This window comes from Chamaea fasciata, unplaced genomic scaffold (assembly GCF_029207755.1).
Source record: "Chamaea fasciata isolate MVZ Bird 193981 ecotype frontalis unplaced genomic scaffold, bChaFas1.0.hap1 SCAF_8, whole genome shotgun sequence".
Lineage (NCBI taxonomy): Eukaryota > Metazoa > Chordata > Aves > Passeriformes > Sylviidae > Chamaea > Chamaea fasciata.
In genome coordinates, this window is record NW_027094093.1 from 33,221,075 (window position 1) to 33,244,362 (window position 23,288).

The 23,288-nt window shown below is 40.9% G+C and overlaps 1 protein-coding gene across 1 annotated transcript in view; it reads left to right on the top strand.

Moving 5' to 3' along the window:
* The window catches only part of THSD7B (thrombospondin type 1 domain containing 7B), a 241,849-nt gene that overhangs the window by 31,404 nt on the left and 187,157 nt on the right, over positions 1-23,288 (top strand). Inside the window, exon 2 of the mRNA XM_066190387.1 lies at positions 18,190-18,985. Coding sequence (XP_066046484.1) covers positions 18,190-18,985 — 796 coding nt within the window. The remainder of the gene's footprint in view (positions 1-18,189; positions 18,986-23,288) is intronic.

The window sequence follows — 23,288 nt, forward strand, 5'->3', positions numbered from 1 at the left end:
AGTTCTTAAGTTGTCACTGGAAAACAGGATTAGAGGAGGAAGGATTTCTCTAAGCCTTGGGAGAAAAGCTTTTGCAGTGGAATATTGACGCAGGAAGAAATGCCTGTATTCTGTGCTGTTAAGCACACTTAGGAAAATTGTTCAGTGCCAGTCACAGTTGGCTCTTCTGATAGTTCTCTTATGTAATTCATAAGAACAATCAGAGGAAGCTGATTTATATGGAAGTCAGCCTTTTTCCACTGTGCCTTTGTAGCTCTCCTTGGTCCCTGTGAGGTGGCTGATGGCAGTGAAGGTGTCCTGGCTCTGGGTGCTCCTGCTCTGGGTACCTGCTGGTGGAAAGCCTGTCCTGCTGTAAATACCCCAGCAGAGGGGTGGAGCTGCCTGGAGAAAGGTTATTTACTTCAAGAATGCTGGCTGGTATTTCCCTGATCTGCCTTTTGTTCCTCTACAGATTATTTTCTTAGGTCTGTTTTTGCTAAGAAAATGTGAAATATCTTCTCTAGAACTTTTTTTTTTTTTTTAATGGTAGTTTCTTTCCAATTTCTGAATGGCATATCAGACACTGGGTCTCATTCATCAGAACTACAAAATGCTTAAATGGTGTGGTGTAAGGAGTAGTAGGATGTTGTCTGTATTGTTTGGAAACAGCTGTGCAGACAGCCATCCAGTGCAGATTGACTAGCTAAACATTATTTCTCAAAATTGACCATTTTTTTAGGACACTGTAGTGGAATTTGGAACATGCTATAAGATTATCTTGCTTAAATGCAAGATGGTAAATCAAAAGGCTCTCTTAAGGGGGAGCAAATGGGGCTAAACCAGTGGCAGTGATGAGATGTTCTCACAGTGATTACTTGGGTTCTCAGGGGAAACTGTGTGGAACTGTGCAATGGAAATAAATCACATTGTGGCACCCATCAGTGTGCTATGGATTGCTTTTCTTAAGCAGGTCTTGGAGTAAGGAGCATACTAAACCCTGAAAGGCTCTTGTCTGGGCGGAGAAAGAAAAGGAACACCTTTAGGATGACAATAGAGAGAGAGAGAGAGAGTGACAGAATGGGAAAGAGAATGATTTGTTTTACCAACACCGAGGTGGAGGTATTCTAAAAATGTATAAAAGAACAGGATAAAGTGTATGTACATAGAATCCATTCATAGAGACTTCTTATTGTTTTTACCCTCCAATCTCCATGTTAATACCTTTGGGTGAAAGAATAAATAATTATTTGTGCTGTGGAGAAATGGTTTTTGGACTCATTCTAATGGGAAGTGTCACAGTGTTGTGGAAGGGAAAGAATTAGAGGTGTTGTGTTAACAGGGTTGGGAAGCAGAGGCAATAGCCCAGAGAGCTATTTTGAGACTGGGTGATTTCATCCAGGGGGAGAAAAGGGCTGTATAATCCCTTCCCCAAACAGGTGAATACAGAGGAGCCAGAAGGAGCCCAAAGATCAGCTCATTCTGTCACTTTTAACACAAATTGGTTGTTTTAACTCACGTGTTAACAAAAAAACTATTGGAAAATTCACGCAATTTGTTTTAATTTTATAATTTGGAATAATTGTGATCAATAAGTAGCCTCCCTTTTGGTTATAAGCTCTCATCACCAATAAAAATTACTTTGTATTGTTCCCCTGGGGTTTTAATTGCATTAAAAAATGATTGGCCCTAATAAACTTCTCCAGTCTGTGATAATTATAATCAAATAAGATATCCATATAAAAGCAGAAAATTATGCTGGAGCAAATGCAATCTTGATCATTAATTAGTGAACTATCAGAGGCCTTGCAGATGGCAGTCATTTGTTGCTTTGCAAACTGAAGTCTGACCATTGCAGCCTCAGCTGTGTGTTGTAAATTTCTCTTTCAGTTATTCCTGCATCAGTAGACATCTCTGTGTTTATCTACTTGGGTTGTGTGTAGCTCCCAGTTGTTTTTCATATGTAGAAATGTCACCAGAGAGGGTATTTGTTGTTTCAGTAAGACTGTGACCCTGCACAGTGCTTTAAAAAGCAGAGAAATGGATAAAGCTGCAGTTCATGGCAGGAAAAACACAGAACAGCAATTCACAGGCAGCGGTAAAGAAGAAGCTTGGCACAAGCAGTGTCTGCAGAAACTGCTGAGTTTTTTGAGTTCTGTGAAGAGGAGTTCACGTTTGGTGGCAGATCGTGCCGTGTTTCAGTGGTAACGTAGGAAAATGAGATTTCTTCCCTGTGAGAGCGGTGAGGCACTGGGACAGGTTGCCAGAGAAGTTGTGGATGACCCTGAAAGTGTTTCAGGCCAGGCTGGAGCAACCTGAAATAGTGGAAAGTGTCCCTGCCCATGGCAGGGATTGGAATGAAATGGTCTTTAAAATCCTTCCAACCCAAACTATTCTATGACTGTACGAAATGAATGAATGAGGAGAGAAGGAAAAATGAAGTGGACTCTGTATTTGGCAGCCAGCAGTGAAATCAAAGCCTCTGTGTTGGGCCACCACGTTTGGTTTTTGTGTGCCCTCCTCACAGGACACGGTGGGAGAATTGATGCTTTGGAGCTCTGGGCACGTTGGTACCAACCCCAGTTCTGCCAACATGGAAATATTTGAAATGAAGTGCAAGTTTAAAGGCACAATATACTTCCCATCTCTGGAGTCCTTGGAGAAATACTGAACCTACAGAAAAATGAATCCAAGGACAGGTGAGCTCATCTGTCAAACCCCTGTGAGATGGTGCCATCAAAAGTGTTGAGAGTACAGCTTTATTTACAAAGAATGCCAGCCAGAACTAAAGATCAGGAGCATCATTAGACCAAATTATCTTAATCTAATGACACATGACTCTCTTGTGTGTGGTATCAAGATAGAATGTGACATTTTTGTCTTACAGTAAGTTCCCCTCTAGTCAAATGGGCATCACAGCTGTCTTTGAGTTGCCGGAAGACTTTGATTCCTAAATCCCATAAAGTGGATTTAGGTCCCAGTTTGCCTTTTATTGATTAGAAAGTTAAATTTAATTGCTTACACAGTGTTTTTTTCCTATTTTACACATTTTATCAGTGAAATACAGGCCCGCATCTTTGACTTCAAACAATTCCATTTACATAATCAGCACATTTTCCATTCTCCCTCACAGTTTACGTATTGGTTGAGCTTGTCTGCCTGCAACGTGATCTGACCACAACGGCTAACCACTCCTCAGAGATAATTTACATTATTATTGCAATATGGATTAGGCATCAGTGGGAAGCGAGTCTGAGTCGATACGGAATTCTTTCCTGTGACTTCTTAAAAGAAATTACATAACAGCCTGATACTCATTTGAAAATTCAAAATGTTTCTGGGCAAACTGAGGTTCATCAATGAAACTTAGCAATTAATTATTCGACATCCAAAACGCAGGACAGAGTTAAATGAAAAATGGAGTAGGAATGTGGACTGTGCTCACCTCAAATTGACATAATAGAGACCAGTTTGTCCCTGTTTCCCTTTGGAAGACGATGCCATGGATGCTTCTGTCAAGTGTCTGCTGGTACTGACACTGCAACCCCCCTGAGTGAAGAACATGGATGTTGCAGGGAGACATATTTTTTCTTGCTGTAAAAGTGTTTTTCTCCTTGAGCTGGCAAACACATACACAAAAATAGACTGGAAAAAACCGAATTCTTGTGCCTGTCCGACCAATTTATTTGTCTAGGGCTTGAATTCCCTGAAGAGAGGAAATATGATGGATTCTGCAGGAAATAGCAGCTGTTCTTCCTCCTCCCTGGGGCATGGTGATCAGTAAACCCCCCCCTTATTTTTTATCAGTGTGATTGGCACCCAGTGTCTTGTTCTAATGGTCCAGCTGTTGAATGCTGTAATCCCTGTTGGCCTGATGGCACATGCTGTTGTTACTGCTGCATGCCCTTTATCTATATTCTTGATGATGGGTTAATATTTTAATGTAGCTTGTATAAGCAATTTCATCATAATGGCATGATTTTGGAGGGTTTTTTAGGGTGACTGTAAAAAGGTGTTTTCAAGCCTCACCAAAGTTTCGATAGGGAAAATCTGTTTTTCCCATAAATTATGAATATAGAAAGCCCTACAGACTTGTTTTTATGGATGGGTTTATTCACATATGAAACTTGAGCAGGGCTTTAACACGTCCTTAATCTAAGGAAGAATTTATAAAATGTTCTTATTAGTTGGTATTTTAAAAAAATTAAATCAGTTTCTATCATAGGTCTCTTTGTTATGCATAGTGTTCTTCAGCTATTACATATGAAATGAAATGAATTACTTAAAAAGATTAAGGTCTGTTGCAATACCCAAGACTCTGAACTTTGTAGTCAGGGAGCCATAGTGACTTGTTTTTCCAAGGCATTGCAGTACCTTATAAATGTAAAGACTGTGAGGGCTGATGCAAAACATCTTTATTTCTACTTACTGAGGCTGATTTATTCCCAAGACTCAGGATTTGAATCTGTCGCATTACAGCAGACACTTGTGTGTTTGCCAGTGTTCTGGCACAGTGCTCTGCCTGGGCTGGTCTGGGGGAACCTGGTTCCCTGTTCCTGGATTTGGGACTGCAGTTTCAGGAATAAAAGCACACAGATCTGTATGGACTGAGAAGGAGAGTCCGTATCTCTAATATGAGTCAAAGTGTTGCGAGGCAAATTTTTTCTCCTCTTGGTCAAGGAGATATCAAGAGATAAATAAATCCAGTTAATTAATGGTAATTTGGCTGAAGCTGTAAGAGGGTCATCACTGTTAGTCCAGATCTAATCATTGTGAAGGAGAAGAGTAACACGGGTAAAGTTGTTACACAGTTCCCACCTTGTACACCTTTCCCTTGCTCCCGTGCATCCTAAGGCTGGGGGTGTCACCTGGGGAGGTGGGAGGGTTGCCAGCATCTGGAATCTTCTCCCAGGAGAAATATGATGCTCATGTTGATGGTTTCTTCTCTAGGATCCTGCAGGAAGCTGTCCTGAAGGGCTAAGAAGATACAGGGAAATGTAGGAGTGCATACACTGTTTTATTCTCCCTTTATTGCAAAGTTTGGTGTGAGGCTTTCTGGACACATGGTGGGAAGCTTCTGCTTTCATAGTCTGGTGCAAACTGATGGCTTGTGGAAATAAATAAGGATATCTGTGGATATGGTGTGTGATCACACATCCGTCATTATCAGGGGAAAATTCTTTGGGCAGCAACTATTATAACCAGGCAAATTTAGATAAATGGAAATGGTGACTTAGTCATCATTAATACTGTGGTTTTGCATGAGTAAAAATGAATGTGGAAGAGTATTTAGTTGCTTAGTTTTCCTGTCAAGAGTGTTTTATTGGTTTAAGTGAGAATACTTGGAAGAAAGGGAATATGGTACAGTGGAGTGGTTTGGGAAGAGTGAGGGGACAACAAAACTAACTGGTCCTTTGGTAAAAGAACCCATGACAGTGCAGCCTACATTGCCTTACAGTGACCAAGCTCGGAGATCAGGAGGTGTTTTCTCTGCTCTTAAGGCATTAAAGTAGAAACAGTGGAAATTTAGCATACCAGCTTTAAGGAAGGATTTTTAAAAAAACACATCCTGGGAACAGTAAATATTGTTTAAAGGAATTGGAATTTTTGCTTGTTTTAAAAAGACCTGAAGTTTATGCAGATTATTAGCCATATACAGCCCACTTTTGCTTTCTGTTTATGCTTTTTGGAACACCCTTTCTATATGTGCAGCAGTATCAAGATTAGGTATAAACTAAAAATCTTTCTGCATCATCGCAGAAGGAATACAAGTCATTTAAGATCAATTTTCAAAGATGATGAATATCTTGAATTTCTAAACTTCAGATAAGGCAGACTGTAAATGTTTTAAACATGTAATGAATATGGATTGCATTTTCTTAGCTCCCTTTTCTTCATTGATTTCTGCATTTGACCAGTCATTTCTCTTTGTATATGTAAAATATATGGCTTACTGTTCAAAGGATCCCAAATCAAATTGGCTTTACTTACCTCAGAATATTCTGAATGAAGTTTGTTATGGGAATCTTAAGAAAGGAATAGACATTTATAATAGAATACTGTTTCCAAGTGGCTTCATTGAATTAAAGAATTCCTAGTGGAATTAAAACTCAATTAAGAGCAGTTATGTCAGTATCCTTAGTGGGAAAGCCAATTTTTCTTATTTTACAGAAGTAGCAGTCTGATTTGTCTACAGCTGAGTGTTCGCCATCTGCTGTGGGTGTAGACAGGTTTCCTGTGGATGGTTACACAAACTCTGCTCTGAACTTTGCAATTCTTTAAACCAGGGTAGAAGACCCAAGAGCTGGATTTCCTTCTGGAACAGCCCGGATAGCCCTCACCATTTTTAAGGGATTTCTTCCTGTAGCAGTGTCTTGTTTTCCTGTGGTGATACTGAATCTTCGCGTACTGGTTAATGAACCAGCTGGGGCATGCTAATGAGCTGGTTCATATGGAGACAGCTTACTCATATAAAACAGCAAAACGAAAAGCCACTTGAAATCTGTGGTTCAGGGTTATTAGCTAAGTGTTTTTATTGCCCTGTTGCCCAAAATCGCTCCTCATTCTGCCTGTCTGCATTACTCTCAGGGGATTTGGGAATAATTAGGTTACCAGATTTCCGTGTTTTGTCCATTCCCTGTCATAACCTGATCTTCAGAAGTATCCCCAGCCTCCATCATGACCTCCAAGGCACTGGAAGTGTCTCCTGAGGGAGGGGTTGGGAGCTGGCTCTGGTATTTCAGAACCCATGGTATGGCAGTCCTGACATTTTACATGTGCTTCTGGTGTGTTGGATACAGACTGAGCAGGAAAACACAGATTGATTCCAAAATGTGAGAAAAATGGGATAATTCGGATATAAATGTCTCACAGCATGTATTTATATGTCTGTGTGTACTTAAATATTTGACATCAGTTATGTGCATTATGCACATTCACACATATATCCTTTTTCTTTTATTTAATAATTCATGATTTTTCTTAATCAGATGTGTCGTAAGATATGAAGGGGAAAGGGATACTTTTCTTGCCTTATCTTTTCTGCCATTGCTGAGCTTGAGCAGGTGTTGGAAGGTTCCTTTGATAGCATCTCCTTTCAGTCAGGACTTTTGGGCTCATCCTCTCCTTTGATTAAACACTGGGGCAGCAACATCTTCTGTCAATATTTAGTAGGTTGAGGGATTTCAGGTGCTATCTGATGAACCTAAATGTGACCTAAATTGAACTGAAACCAGCTTGAGGCTTTTTATCTTCTTGAATCGTGTTTGAAGTGGTGATGGTTCTTGGAGGCGTATTTAAATTAATAACCACTGCATTATCTTGACAATACTGGTGGAGATAATGTGGGATTTCCATTATTCTGGCCTGGTTTTCGATCATTTCCCAGTTACAGTGAGGATGATGAATGAACATCGCCAAGAAATTATATTTTAAAACATTAGTTTTGCCATGTGGTGGCACAGGGGACCAGAGATGATTACCAGGGCTGATGTTTAATTTAAAATTGTCTAAAATTTTTTTACTTGACCCCTTTATATCAAGGTAAACCCGAGGCAGGCTTAGTTTATTCAGGTATCTCAGGCAGTCATGACATCAGTGCGTTAGATTTATTGTGCAGGCTAAACGATCATTTTATACATTCAATAGAGCCACTCAGGACTACAAAAGAGGACTCTTTGCAGCTGGATTTTCATGCAAATATCTTTATTTGTAGTGTAAAACAGTAGAACAGATAGGTGCTCTTGTGCAAATTACTAGCACTGTTTGTAAATATCTCTGCAATTGAAAGCAGCAGAAGTGCCAGATGTGTAATTACATTAGCACAGATATTCTACAGAAAGCTGCTTCTGTGAAACAGAAACAAGCTTAATGTGAAAATCTTTGCTTTTGAGAGCACGCATGCTATGCACATCATTAACCTGTTAATTAAATCTATTAAGGGCTGCATTTTCGGAGGCCTTGTTAAATGATTACTTATGTGCACAAGAATGTCTGTTTTCTAAAAAATCTTCAGTTGCAAAGTGTGGGCTGACATTGTGATAGCAGATGCCTTTGTTTGGATGTGAAATGCACGTACAGCATATGTGCATTTGTAACTGATATTTTCCCTTGTCACCGTTCTTTTATTTCAAAAAGTCAGGGCGTGAGATCTTTTATGGCAACAGTGACCGGATTTCCAAGTTCAAGATTGTTCGGCTCTGCTCAGCAAACAGAAAACCTGACTGCTGCCTGCCACATCTGGTAGTGGTTTTTGAAAGAAATGTGGGGCTGTGCTAGGAAAACCAGCCTCAGGATTAGGTATTATCAGCTGCCTAAACTTCTCAGAGGAGATGGTTTTATCCCTTGTGCTGAAGCTGTGAAAATGTAAGTAAAGGTGTCCATCTGTTAGGATTTCAGTGATAGATGAAGGCCATTCAGAAATGCAAACCCACTATAAATTCAGGATAGTGTGAGCAAAACACCTGCCAAAGAGGTAGCGAAGATCTAGCAGTCTGCTAAGGCTGACTCCTGAGTACTTCAGGGTGCAGTTTGATGTTTGAACACACTTCCATCTTTAACTTACTGGAACTGATGTTCTTCTTGCAGCTTTCTTTATTTCAGTAGTGCAGATATTAAAAAAAAAAAAGCATCCCAAACTCTGCCCCTTCTCCTAAACGTGCTTGTTCCCAGCCTGGAGCGTGGGTTAACACCTTGCAGGACTTGAAACTCTTGGGCTCCTGGTAAGGGCCTGACACAATTTATGGCCCAAACTATGGTACTCTCTTCTCTGTTTATCCTTAGAGCATTACTGGCTTTTGCTCCATGGAATCAATCTCAGCTGGGAAAGGAAAAAACTAAATTAAAATTAAAACTAGTCGAAAAATTCATGGGTTAATACAGCTCCTTCATACGATCCCTGGATCTCAGTCTGGCCTGATGTTCAGATCTTGATCTGACCATATTTTGCTCTCACCTGCATGTGCAGTCGTTTGGAATGATGCCTGGCAAAATCTGTCTCCAGATGGGATGGAGATTTTTCTTTCTTCACCTACTCATCCAGACATGATGTGCTTGGTTATATTTTGTAATTCTTGGCACAAGATTCCCAAGATTTTTCTTATCTTAACACCTGCAAGCCTGAATGAGGTAATGTAATCATGTTCCCTGAGTGCAAACTGAAGCATTTTAGTATTCTGTTCTGCTGTCAAGAAGCAGAATTTATGATGTGATGGGAGTTATTTCAATTAGGACATTATTTTCTTCGTTCTTGCTTTCCTATTACATTAATTAATTTCCCCCCTCTCCAAATTGAACTTTTGTGAACTGGATTTAGCTTTTTGGGGGGGTTTTTGGGTTTGGTTTTGGGTTTGTGTGTTTGTTTTGTTTTAGCATGTGCCATATGCCTGTCCTTCTTCCCTGAAGGGGAAACCACTGGCATCTCAAAACTTTTCACCCTGCTATGCACTGGAAACTGGAGCTCTTTGTCCCTCTCAGATTGCTCAGCCACCCTCCTGTCAGCAGCCAGTGCTCCCAGTGTCTGTGGGACAATGACATTGATTTACTGCTGGAGAACACTTATATTCCACATTTTGGCATAGCTTCTCACTTGGTTTATTCCTGTACAGCTATTTCCACACAACACAGCGACTTGTGCTTTTCTAAAACGCTTTTCCTCGAGAATGTGGAGTATCTAGAGTAAATGGAAATTTAATTATTAATCATTGAAAGGGGATAATTAAATATGGACTGTAAATAAAGTGAAAATGCCCAGTAAAAGCAATTTGTACAGTTCTACAATAACCTCGGTCCAGTTTCTATAGAATTGATAATGCACATGTTTAAAAATAGAACTTTTCACATGAATTAATTATGCTGTTGCCAGGGAATTGTTATTATAGGTGTTCTCCATCTTTGCAGAAATACCAATTAGCAGCAGTTGGGCTCCATGGGGCTCCTGCCCATTGTATAGCTCTTCTATAATGTTTATTAGGAATAATGAGTGCCCCATATGGTTGAGAAGGTATTTCTGTAGAAGTACCTGATGTCTGTGTTTCACCTTTGCTGTTCCAAGCGCTGTGGGCAGCCCCACTTCTGCTCCAGAGCAAGGGGACAGGGCCTGCTCCAAGTGGGGCTCACCAGAGGTCCCACCTGGAGAACTTCCCCAGGAGGACACACCTGTAGGTACATCAGCTCTGCAGGAGGCTGAGGGACAGGTGAAGCAGCTCCTCTCTTTCACCCCAGCCACACTTGGTAGCACCTCCATGAGCAGCTCTGGGTTTTGCGTCCTTTACCATCACATATTGATTGCTGCAGTAGCTGAAAATGTATGTGGGTTCTGGGCTGTGGTGGGTTATAAAATACGTAACTTGGAAATAGGATGAAGTTGAGCAGAAAAATTATAGTTCTCCCTTAAAATGATGTCTGGAGGGGGATGCATGTATTTCTGTGATAATGCGCTTGTGAAGTAAATTTGGATACTTCAGAAAGGTTTTGCAGGTGTGCAGATTGCTGTATTATTTCACAACTTTTTTTCTCTGAAACAGATTTTAATTTTGCTGTTATTTCAATGAACAAACATAATTTAGGCTTCATGAAAGGGTAAGAAAATTAGAAACCGCAGTTGCCACAATTTGGAAGAGAGGTTGGGCTGTATCTTCGGTGTTTTCTGGGTAATGAATTATTACAGATCTAAAGTAAGAATTCTCTGTGTGTCTTGGAGCTCGAATAAGCAGGTGTTGAACTGGTGCCAGTGCGTCCCCCCAGCTGTCCCACCAAGGCCTTGTCTCAGAGCAGTGGACCTTTGACAGAAAGTGTCTTACCGTGGTTCTCTCAGGAGTCCATGAGTGCCAGTCTTCACTGTCTTCATGAGTTCTTCCCTGTGAGGGTGGGGAGGCCCTGGCACAGGCTGTTCAGAGAAAATGTGGCTGCCCCATTTCCCTGGAAGTGTTCCAGGCCAGGTTGGACAGGGCTTGGTGTTACCTGGTCTAGTGGAAAGTCCTGCCCATGGCAGGAAACTGGAATGAAATGATGTTTATGGCCCCTTCCAACTCAAACCATTCCGTGATTTTATGATCTTGGTGATGTTTGCTGAGGTTCCTTGTGAAGATGCAGGTGAGGTGGACTCTCCAGAGCTGAGTGCATCCCAGCTGGGCTGTTAGCAGAACGTGGACGTGGGGTGACACCTGGGCTTTGCATGCTTGAAAAATATCTCAGAGTGCTACCCATGTGAAGGGCAGCAAGGGGAAGGCAGTGTGTGGGAAAAGCAGAAAAAAGTCTGTGTGAAGCTTGCTGGTATGAAAGCAGTGGTGTAGGGAGCTGTATCCAACTGGAGAGACTTCTGAATCACCCAGTTCCTGGAGCCAAGTAAGAAATAACCCCATTCCCAAATCTCTCTCTCTTCCTTCTACTTCTCTGCAAATATCAGAGTGGATCTCCTCAACTCCTTGTTTCATTGACTTTGAAGGGAACTGAGATTTCCTGTGGACTGGAGAAAAGATTTAAGTGTAACTGGGGGCTAGCAATGTGTCCAGCACTGCCCATGGTTCCCCCATGGCCCCCACTGGTGAACCACTGTTTGTGTTACACGAGGTGCTCTGTAACCTGTCTTGTGTTGATTCTGGTTTTGGATTTTTTTTTTTTCCCCACTGAGAAATAACAGTTCCTGTTGGGGATTACAAACCCCAGAGTCAAGATGGAGTGACTGAAGAAACATTTCTTTTGCTCTTAAGGTTACATTTACAAACACCATACAAAGGCTATTATGTTTTAAAAAGAATTGGTTTCCATAGATGTTTGGAATTCCAAAAAGGCCAGAGTTTGATTATAGCTATTTATAATCCAGTACTGAGGTGGTTTTAATCTCACATGCAGTAAACAATTTAGAGTTGTAATCTCTTGATAAGATCTGTTTGTTCTTTTTCTTTTTCAGTACATAAGCTTATATACATTTTGGTATAAGCTTAAATGTATATATCCACTGCTGTCAAGGCCAGAAATCTGTTCTCACAGACCCTCAAAATATGTTGGATGAATATAGCAGAAATGTGTGGGGGTATTTTTTATTTTTCTGTTTCTTAATTGAGAGTTGAAAGGAAAGAATATTTTTCCCTGGGCTGTCTCCGGGGTGTGGGCACATGATTGAGTAGCTCAGCTAATACCGTTTACATTAGTTCTTAATATTGGGAAGTCCTGCCTTCCAGTGCCAAGGGGTTAGTAAATCTCTGTATTTTCATAAACAGCAGTGTTCATTACATTCTGCTGCAGAATGTCTTTCTTGCTGGAGTGTGTCTTGAGTGTTACAGCATATGGATAATAAGGGAAAAACCTGAAATGTAAAATTGGAACAAACTGCTGCATGGCTGTAAGTCACTAAATTTCACATTTATTCAGATCTGAAATAAGATGAATAACTAAGCTGCTGAATTGCTCATTTGTGTAGGTCATGAAAGTTTAAAAAAGTGCTGCAGATATTTAAAATTAATTCCAGGAATCAGAGGAATTTTTTATGCCCTGTGTGACACACTGCAGATAGAACAATCGTCTTTTGTATAGAATCTTTCATAAGATTATAGTACAAAGGGATTTAATGAATTGCTGTTAATAATAAACAGGGAAATAATTGAGACAGTTAAGAACAGGCTAGGAAAATAATCTATATTTTGGCTGAGATGTGGCAGTAGGTGCCGGGCAAGGAGGCAGGAGGGCTCTTTTAGAAAGCAAGGGAATGGGCAGTTCAGCCAACTACAGCTATACTAACATTATATTATGAAATACATTATATTATTTCATGTATTATGGAATACTGAAACATCCCAGATCTGGTGTGCTAGACTCCAAAGATTTTAGCCTGTTTAGTCTGCAAGAAAAGATGTGCCTGTAGTATCCTTATCTAAATCTTTAGAATTACTTTTTTTGGCATGATATGCCAAGAACCACAATGCCTATGTATCATGCCAAGAAAAATAAAAAACATTCGTGAGGAACTGTGTTGTAGCTTTTATGATCTTCAACAGCCTTGGCACATGAGAAATAAATATACGTCCAAATCTCATAAAACATACATAATTCTCATAAAATTACATTAAAATTACATAAATCTCATAAAGCAACCAGTTATTCTGATGAACCTTATTCAGTGGAATTTATTTTTTGTCTCTTGCTAACAGTGAAGATTAATTAGCTGTAGTGCCATTAGGAATAGGCTCATGTGTTCTCTGAGTCAGTTGTTACCTGTTCTCAGAATTCACAGGCTGAGTTGGAGCTTTGCACTTCCCATAACCTTGCCCTGGTGGAAGGATGACATTCAGAGGGATTCTGGAATGTTTCAAGCAGAAGTATTCAATTAAAGTGGATGCTGCAGGGATTTTGGGGAGTTATGTCATGTCTGGTGGAGTTACTCTTCAGTAAATGAAGTTACATGTCTTTGTTATGATGGATAAGAATTAGGAGATTCTGTTCAAAAGCAAGTTGTTAAGGTCTTGAACAATTGCTCCTAAATTTGATAATTAAACTGAAAGAGAAGGTAAAAATGGGTAGAAAATATGACTATTCCAGTGGGTGTCCATTAATTTTTTCAGTGTTCCTTCACTGGAGCATATCTATTATCTGATACAAATTACTAACACAATATTCTATTTTACTGATCGCTCCTCTTCTGCTAAGTTTGCAAATCAGAGCATAGCAACAGGGACAGAGTCATTGTGGGAGATGTTTATTATTGAATGAATTCTTCGATGGTGAAATGGTTTCAATTAAGCTAAAATGTCACAATAAACAGAGCATAATTATTCTAGCAATTCTTATGAAGTAATAACATACTTACTAAGCAGCTTTTATTGGGATACCTCTTCTAAGTTTGGTGTTCAATGGTGTTTTATTTTGTCTGTACAGTGTAATTATTGTCTGGATAGCCTGCTTGCCCTATGTGTGTGTGACCTGTGTGTCAGAGAGCAGATGTCACTGCATCCTTTTCAGACACAATTATGGTGCAGCTGTAGGTAGGTCCTGCAGGCAGGAAAAACAAGTCAGTGCACAGTGCATCAAATCAACTCCAGTTGCTGTGTTATTGCATGTTTTGAAAGGGGTTAGAGAAGCTGTACAGGGTGATAGTACAGCTCTTTCTGGCTGATAAAAGATGAGAAACAGAACAATGTCTAATTTTGCTTTAATAGATTGTCTTGACTTACTAATCCCTTTCATGTCATTGCTTGTAGTGTTACAGATGACCTGAAAGAAACAGTGGGATGTCTTTGTTCACAGTTGTTCATAAACAAAGGCACCTCATCTATCTGTTACGATTTTTGTGTGAGCCCAGCAAGTTTTGTTTCACTTCTCATTTTTGGAAATAGTGATTTGGTTGAACTTCTCTTTGGCTTGGCTGACTAACAGGTTGATTCATGCTGCTGTGTGTTTATTGGTACTGAGCAGATCTCAGTGCTATTTATTAGTGAAAACCTTTTTGGGTTTTTTTTGGCATCCTGCTGGAGAAAGCCTTGCTTTCAGTTAAATGCTCCTACATAGGGAAACCCAGGTTGAAAAGGACCACAGGAGGTCATCTGGTTAAACCTCATCACAGAGCAGGTTCAGCACTGAATACACGCCAGGTTTCTCAGGGTTTGTTCAGTCTGATCTTGGAAACCTGCAAGGATGAGGTTCTGTTGTCCTTTGGGGCAGCCTGTTCCCGGGGTTATCATCACAGCAGTGAGGTTTTTCCTTACACCCAGCCTGGAGCCTCCCTGTTTCCATGTACATGCAGAGTTTCTTTCTCCCATCCGTGTCCTGCTGTGATCAAACATCTGATTAGGTCACAACACATAGGACACAGACTATCAATCCTTTATCTTCATATTGTTGTACTTCCTATAGACAGATCACTGTGACATTAATTTCCTTTTGTTTAGTCTTTTTCTTTAATTACCAGTGGCCTTTCATTCTAGATGGGGAGTTTTAAAGCATGTTTCTGAAATTCAGGCTTCTGATGCCTAAATTCCAGTGGGTTTATAACACAGTTAATATTATAATTCACATTGTGCTGAGATGTTTCTTTTAATTGACTCAGATGTATTTTGAGAAAAGTGTAAATTTAATATGAGCCTTCTAAAAATAATTAAATTCTAATTACAAAGTGGACTATTGACTAGGAAGTATTTACAGCTTTCTCCTCATTTAAGCTACTGAACAGGATATTTAACTAAGCAGTGAAACATTGTGGATAAGTTTACTGCCACGTCCTGAGGAGATTGTCAGGAAGTGAAAAAAAAAATCTATAGTAATGGGTTTTGCATCTGATTTTTGGCTTTCTTTTTCATCCCTCTTTTTTGAGTATGCCAAGAGCAGGCTTTGTTTTTAGCATGTTTGCCAGGGAATAATTGCAAATTGTAACGTGTCTAACGACAGTGTAATTACTTACAAGTTCTTGCTTGGGTTTTTTTTTTTTTTTTTGTAATTTGTCATTCTAAATTCACGTCTGACTTTAAATAATGGCTAGTTCTTGCTTCTGGCTTCAGCTGAGTGTCTCACTCCTGTGAGGAGTGGTCATTCTGCTGTTCATGAGTAGAGCAGTTCATGGGCAGCACCCAGGAGCGTATAAAAAGTACTGAAGAGAAAAGTTCTGTGCAATAGGGAAAGATCAGTGGTGAGTTTGATGAGTGATTTCCTCTGCTACAACTGCTTGGCATTCCTCCATGGGGGGGTTTAATGTTATTTTTAATGCAGTTTACTGTCTTAAGAAATAGTAAATCCTTGATTGGTTTAATGTGTTTCAAGGGCCTATTGATGTGTAAAATACTGTTCTGTTCAATGCTAAAGGGAAATAATTATTTTTAAATTTTTGCTTTAAATAAAACTGGTGAGAATGAAACTTCTCCTTTACGGAAACTTCCACATCTCAAAAAACTAAACCGCCTTTGCTGAAGTGCTGCAAAGAAATAAATAAGATCATGATACAATTAGGTTGTGATGCCTAATCATTGTTACTTTTCTCTGTTAATAAAAAGCCACCCAGGAGTTGAGGTCTGAATTTTGACTGTTACCTTTAGATGACAGTATTTACATAATCTGATGTCTGGTTTCAAATCTTGGTGGCATTAGAAAAGAATATTCTGTTAGATCAAGGTGAAGTACCAAGGACCAATGTTTAAGTTATCAATGGATCTCTTCCCTGTAACTGAACTTCAAAAGCATATTTAAAGATTTCTTTTTTTTTTTTTTTTCACTTAGTTTTTAAGCACACTGGATTCTGTTGACAGCCTGTAATTAGTTTAGGACAGCTTGTAGAGCACACTGGAGTTTGATGCTGCCTTTTCCCATTCAAGATACCTGTCATGGCTGAGTCCTTACCTTGGTCTGATGTCTTTTGGTGTGAAACAGAGGCATAAAAGGGACAAAGATTTTTGCACATAGCCTGAGGGATTCAGCAAAAGCTGGAGCTGTCTAAACCTCGAGGGCTCTGCAATCCCCTCTTGCCCCAGCCTGTCCACCACTGCAAAAGGTGCCTGACTGAGGGCAGAGCTGCAGCCCTGGCCTGAAGAGGAACATGGGATCTATTGAAAAAGAAGTTTAGTTATATCCATTTCCTATCTGCTTTCCTTCCTTTCCTAAAGAAATAAAAATAAAAATCAGGAGTTTTTATTTATTTACTTTCATTTTTCATTACACGATGTCAAGCCCCTGTCTCTGGAGGACCAATTCCTCCAATTCACAAAGAACAAGGGGACTGCCAACAAAACCACCACTGCCTGAACAAAATACCTGGGATTATAATTGCAGCTGGTATTGGACTGGTTTTGGCTTTTGTGTGCGTTTGGTTTTGTAGTATGAACATGTAACTGACTCCGGTAGTTTTAAAATCGATTTTTTTAAAAAAATTGACTGCAGTAGCGTTGCTTAATATAAATCAACTCATTTGTCGCAAGTTCATTGAAAGCTGCAAGCCTCGAAAAAGTAGAAAAGATAGGGCAGTTGCAGTGTATTTTCAGGCAAGAATTACATATGCAGTGTTTGTACTGAACAAAATGTCTCTTTTATGAGGTATTGGAAAGTTTTTAGACTTAGGAACAAGATAACACCCCCTTGAGATGATCATCAAAATCCCTTTAATAGTTAAGATTCGGCCTGAGTGCTTTTCTCTACCTTTGCTCTTCAGTTTGCCAGCAATTTTTTACTTTATAGCCATCATTATTTTTTTTTGATTTGGTGGATTTTTATTGAATAATATTTTCACAGACAAATCGTTCTGTTTAGCCTTGTCTGATTGCTTTCACTTGCAAATCCTCAAGATTCATAGATTACATAGGCATGTTCATGTGCTCCAAAACTGAAAATGACATTGCTGGGGTTTATTTTGGTTTAATTTCTCCTCCAGAATGATGGCTTTGCCACCTCTCATAGTGCCACGTGCTGCAAGTGGAAATGATTTACTCCGTGTACCTTGAGGGTGATTATTTTCATGTATTTATCCTCACTGGTTTATCCCTTTTGGATGGTGATTCTGTGGCTTCCCAGTGCAGTTTATTCTGTTGACTAATTGCTCTATTAAGACTGTTTTCCTCTTATCTAACTTGACTTTCTTTTCCTATTAGATGATTGTTCTTTTATGATCGCTTTTGTATTAATTTGTACAAATGAAATTAAATATTCATTTGGGATGAATTTTACTGCCGCAGAAATTAAAGGCTTGCCTTTAATTCGAAGCACTCTGAGGCATTTTCTTTTTTCCCCCCAAATTTCTCCGAGTGATTCAGTGATGTGAGCACGCTGGGAGAAGCGACTCGCTGCCTTTAGGAAGCATTTAACTAGTTTTAGGGGCCAGCTGGTAGTTATTTGCTTTTTAATACAGACAGGATATGGATTATAGATTTTATATATGATTTATATTTTTCTAACACATAAAGATAGGAGAATGGGGAGCATTTAAATTCAAAGAGGCAGGATTTACGTGAGATGTGAGGAAGAAATTCTTTAATCAGAGGGTGCGGAGGCCCTGGCACAGGTTGCCCAGAGCAGCTGTGGCTGCCCCATCCCTGGAAGTGTCCGAGGCCAGGTTGGATGGGGCTTGGAGCCACCTGGGATAGGGAAAGGTGTCCCTGGACATGGCAGCGGTTTGGAATGGGATGAGCTTTACGGTGCCGTCCAACCCAAGCCGTTCTGACTTTGTGGCGTTGTGGTTGTGTGATGCAGTGCCGGGTGTCAGGACAGATCCCGGGGAGCATTTATTCCATGGCGTTTCTCTTGCAGGTCACTGGGGCCGCTGCATCGGGGACTGCGGCTCGGGGGGCCTTCGCAGCCGGGCCGTCTGGTGCACCCACGCCGAGGGCTGGACCGCGTTCCACGCCAACTGCGACCAGCAGGACAAACCCGAGAGCCAGCGGAGGTGCTTTAAAGTCTGCGACTGGCACCTGGAGCTGTTCGAGTGGGAGGTTTCGGGATGGGACAGGTGCGGGCTCGTCCCGGCCGCGGGTGCTGAGGCGGGAGCCGAGGATTGTGTCACGGCACAGCACGGGCTGCAGCGCCGCAGCGTCCGCTGCCTGCAGAAACTGAACCGGACCGTGGTGTCCGGCGAGATCTGTGAGTATTTCAGCCCCCAGCCGCCCGCAGAGCAGGCCTGCCTGGTGCCCTGCCCTCGGGACTGCGTCGTGTCGCAGTTCTCGGGCTGGTCCCCGTGCGGCACGGGCTGCGCCGGCAGCCTGCAGCACCGCCGCCGGGCCGTCATCGCCCCTCCGCTCTACGGCGGCGCCCCGTGCCCCAACCTGACCGAGTCCCGGGCCTGTGCGGCTCCTGCCTGTCCCCTCGGGGAGGAGGAGCACACCTACAGCCTCCGCCTGGGCCCCTGGGGCGAATGCCGGCTGCCCCAGCCTAAGGACGTGGAGCTGGCGGGGAGGACTATGCTGGATTTGGGGTCGCACTCTGGAGAGAGAAGCTCGGCCGGACCTGCCGGCTCTCATCCCCACCACCATGCCGGGGAGGTGGAGATCGGCTACCAGACCAGGCAGGTCAGGTGTGTCAGGAGCGATGGCAAGCACGCAGCGCTGAGGTAAGGGTGATTCCTGCTCTGGGTCTGTGTGATGGAGCACCTGGCTCTGCCTGGCAGCGTCACAGTGAATGAGCCCCGTTCTTGGGTTTTCAATGGAATTTTTTATGTGTTTTCTTTATGAACCTCTTCTTGATTTAATTCCTTTCTAGCATGTGTTGAAGATTTTGCGTTCTTCTATGATTTGCGACTGTTTAATTCGTTTTGTATTTTTAATAATTCTCTTCTAGGTCTTTGTTGTTGTTGTTGTTTTGAGGAAATGGAAAAATGGAATTATATATCACTTTGTGCTGTTGCTGGGCCCTGGCTGTGGGAGGGGGAGGTTTCATTCTCGGTCATGTACCGCATATATTTGGTATAAGAGGCTAAGACTGCATCTGCTTAAACTCCTTCGTTCTTACAAATCAATGCAGGATGAAATAAGTCTGAAAAGTTTGGCCTTGTGAATATGCTGGAAGATATATTTGGAAAGAGGTCAGTGGGTAAATCTGGGATTGTCGTCCTTATTGAGGAGCCTTCCTGCCTAACTCTTGGCTCCTGGTACGGGATAGGGGACTGGCATGCCCACCTTTGATGGAGGTTGTTGATTCTGTCCTTATCTAATGATTTCTCTTTGTCTATATAGGTTACTTTGCCGTAATTTGAGTGTGAAGGTTACAGTAATACGCAGGAAATAATGGAAAGATTTATTCTTTCTATTTCTCACATTTAAATTTAAGCTGAGCTCTGCTGTTTGACTTCAGGTTGGATTTGGGTTGGTGCCAGTAGCTACAGATGACTGATAAATTGATTGACTTCTGAGAAAGTCAGAATTTCTGGAGATCTTACTGTGCTCTGGTTTTCAAGGAAATTGGAAGTTCTTGAAAAATCCCGCTCTTGAATTTTGCAGAAATCAATCTGTTTCTCAGTAATCCATAGCTGCTGGCGCCTGCACAAACTCAAATGGGAGAGATAAGGAGTTATTTTACATACAATTCTCTACCCCTGTTAATTTCTGCAGTGATCTTGCACACACACAGAGGTGAAAATACGAATTCTAACCTTTTTTCTTACCCACTCCTATTACACCCACAGCCAACTATGAAGCATTTTTTTATCAGTCGGAAAAAGTCAAGCTTTGTGAAATGTTTCAGCAGTTTCTAACATCTTGACTTTTTACTCATCTCTTAATATATGCTGATTCTAAATATACAGATTTTATGCTCATGTAGCTGCTTGACTTTAATGGAGTCACTTGTGTTTTATTCCACAGTGTGACCAGCAGCAGGTTTGTGTCTGTTAACACTTGTTAGCTTTCTCCTGCCTCTTGTATCTCATTCCTTATCAGAGGCTCTGGGAAGGGGATCCTGATTTTGTTAAAATTTCACTTGCTCTGCCCTCACACACTCACTGCTGTATTTCCTCTAAGAATGGAAGCTTTCTATAAATGTTTCCTCTTCTGTGTTATACATTGAATTTCTGGATGCCAGTGCAGAGTGTGCTGGGAACTTTAGTTTTACTGACAATCCCTGATCGAGCTGTCTTCTTTCTTGTTCCTTTCTGGGTTTTTTGCTGATCTAGCCCCCTTTTTTTGGGAGTGTACAGCTCCATTAGCCACCTCCTGGCAGTCTTTTTCTGCTGAGCTTGTGTCTCAGATTTACTGCAGAGCTGGGCCTGACCCATCCTTTGCTCTTACTCTAAATGCAAGTGCAAAGCCCATTGATTGAGTAGAGGAGAAAAGGTCACGTCATGTTACAGCATCCAGACACTCACACACTTTTCCCTTCTTCTTTGCACCTAAAATTCAAAGCTGGAAATCCAGCCCAAAATCCAGTCTGTGTTTAGTTCCAGGGTTGGAGTGTCACAGATATCAAATACTCCTGACAGTGACTCTCTTTAAGCAGCCCCTGGTAGAGTCCTCCTTGTTTTTGTTGTGCAGCAGATTTGCTGCTGTTCTTCTGAAGAGTGGCCCCCGTCTTACAGATGTTGCTTTACCCCAGCAGTGGTATTTTGGCTACTGATAAAGAAGAGTAAATGCATTTGCATAACCCTGTAGTGGGGGCTGGCAGGCAGCCAGGTGTGTGCTGTAAACCAGGAAAGAAGTGCCTTATTTGTGCTCCTGCATTTTCCTGGCCGACGTTTCCCGTTTCTAAGCAAGCACCACTGTAAATTAAACTTCTGTAAAACTGAATATCCCGAGATGTGCTTTAACTGTGGGCCCTGAGCTGCTGGTCTGCCAGGGCTTTGCCTTCCACCACTGCCCAGTTCTTGCAGGTAACAGGAATGGTGAGCTGAATGCCACCAAGGGCCACCAGAGCAGAGGGGCCACGTCCTCATCCTGCCTCCTAATTTATAATGAAATGGCAAAGATGCCTAATTTATTACCAGGGTTATTTAATTTACTGGTGTCTGACAGCAGGGCTGTAAATAACTCTCTCTTACTTGGAGAGGAGCATAAGCATGTGGAAGCCTGGACATGCTGTGTCAGGGGCACAGAGATGGGGACGTTTTTGATAAAATATCTTTTCAGTCTGGAGGTTCCACTTTTCTCAAAAGAGAAGGAAAAGGGACAAAGGAAGAGGAAAGTGAGGGACAGACCTTTTTGAAAACACCTGAAATGACAACAATTGAACAGCCAAACATCAGTAGGCTTCGAGACGGGTCCACTTTTGCTCAGAAACTATTTTGCTGTAGAAACATTATATTCATGAAAATAAAAGATATAACATCAAAACAGCATCCATAGCTATGGATCCAATTTGAACCTTTTAAAGAGTTTCTTTATTTAAAAGGTTGGATTTTTTTCCATACTATTTCAAATAGAATTCAGGTTTCTTTTCAGAAAGATGTTTCAGTTTTGCCTTAAGCCTTACATCCAACAACAGATTCAAACATAAGCACTTTCATGCAGTAAAAAAAAAACCCCAAAAAATCACCTCTGAAAAAGGTGCAAGAAATGAATGTGAAAGAAATTCTACTCTTTTTGTTTTTCTGTCTTGTCACAGTTGTAAAAATCTACAGAATAATGATACAAAGGCACTTGAGTTTTTCTTTCTTTCTTTCTTTCTTTCTTTCTTTCTTTCTTTCTTTCTTTCTTTCTTTCTTTCTCTCTTTCTCTCTTTCTCTCTTTCTCTCTTTCTCTCTTTCTCTCTTTCTCTCTTTCTCTCTTTCTCTCTTTCTCTCTTTCTCTCTTTCTCTCTCTCTCTCTCTCTTTCTCTCTTTCTCTCTTTCTCTCTTTCTCTCTTTCTCTCTTTCTCTCTTCTCTCTCTCTCTCTCTCTCTCTTTCTCTCTTTCTCTCTCTCTCTTTCTTTCTTTCTTTCTTTCTTTCTTTCTTTCTTTCTTTCTTTCTTTCTTTCTTCTTTTTTTTTTTAAATAAAAGGTTGTTTAGGTTAGACACTAAATTGCCATATAGTAAGATAAATATGCATGGTAAGATATTGAAATCCTAAATAAATTTAACCTGATTTTCTAACCTGATGTGCTCAGCTAACCATACTGAGAAGTTAAAGTCAGGAGCAAACAGTTATAAAGTGTTTTTTTATTGTTATTATTTGGATTAGGAGTATTTTATGTGTATATTTCTTAAACTCTTCATTCTATGTGTAAGATGACAACAGTGATATAATAGATCTGGATTTGGGTTTCTGTTTACTTTACTTTGTAAGTGAAAATTCAGGTCAAACTCAGTCAAGGGACAACCCATCTGTCAAGGCGGAGGTGGAGCAGCATTCAGCTCTTTTGTTTGCCTCTGTTATTTAAATTTCCATTATCCGTTTCCTAGTGGATTGTGCTTAACCACTTTGCTGTTGTAGGTTTTGAGGAAAAAAAAATATTTGCAGTTTCAGTGTTGACATTTTTCTGTTCTCTGGATGAATACAGAATTCTACAGTCCAGAGGTGAAAATGCTGTGCTGTAAAATGCTACTTGATGCTTGTGATTCCGATCTGGGAGAGAAATTCTATGTTCACATTCCTCCTGGCAGATGTAGGAATCAAGCCTCAGTGCTCAGGCTTGAAAACAAATCCCAGAGCTGCTGGAGAAGAAGGATATTTTATTTTCTAATGTTCTTTTCAAAAGTTTTGTCTCTCATTTCTTTTGCTTTTATTTAAAAGCACAAGAAACAAAGGAGCAGCGATGGCTTTTTAAATTTCCATTTTATTGGTGAGGCGTTAGAATAGGCTGCTCAGGGGATGGTTCAGAAGGCGTGTGGATGTGGCACCTGGGGATATGGTTTAGTGGTGGACCTGGCAGGGCTGGGTTGATAGTTGGACTCAATGATCTTAGAGATCTTTTCTCCCCTTAACGATTCCATGGTTCGATGATTTTA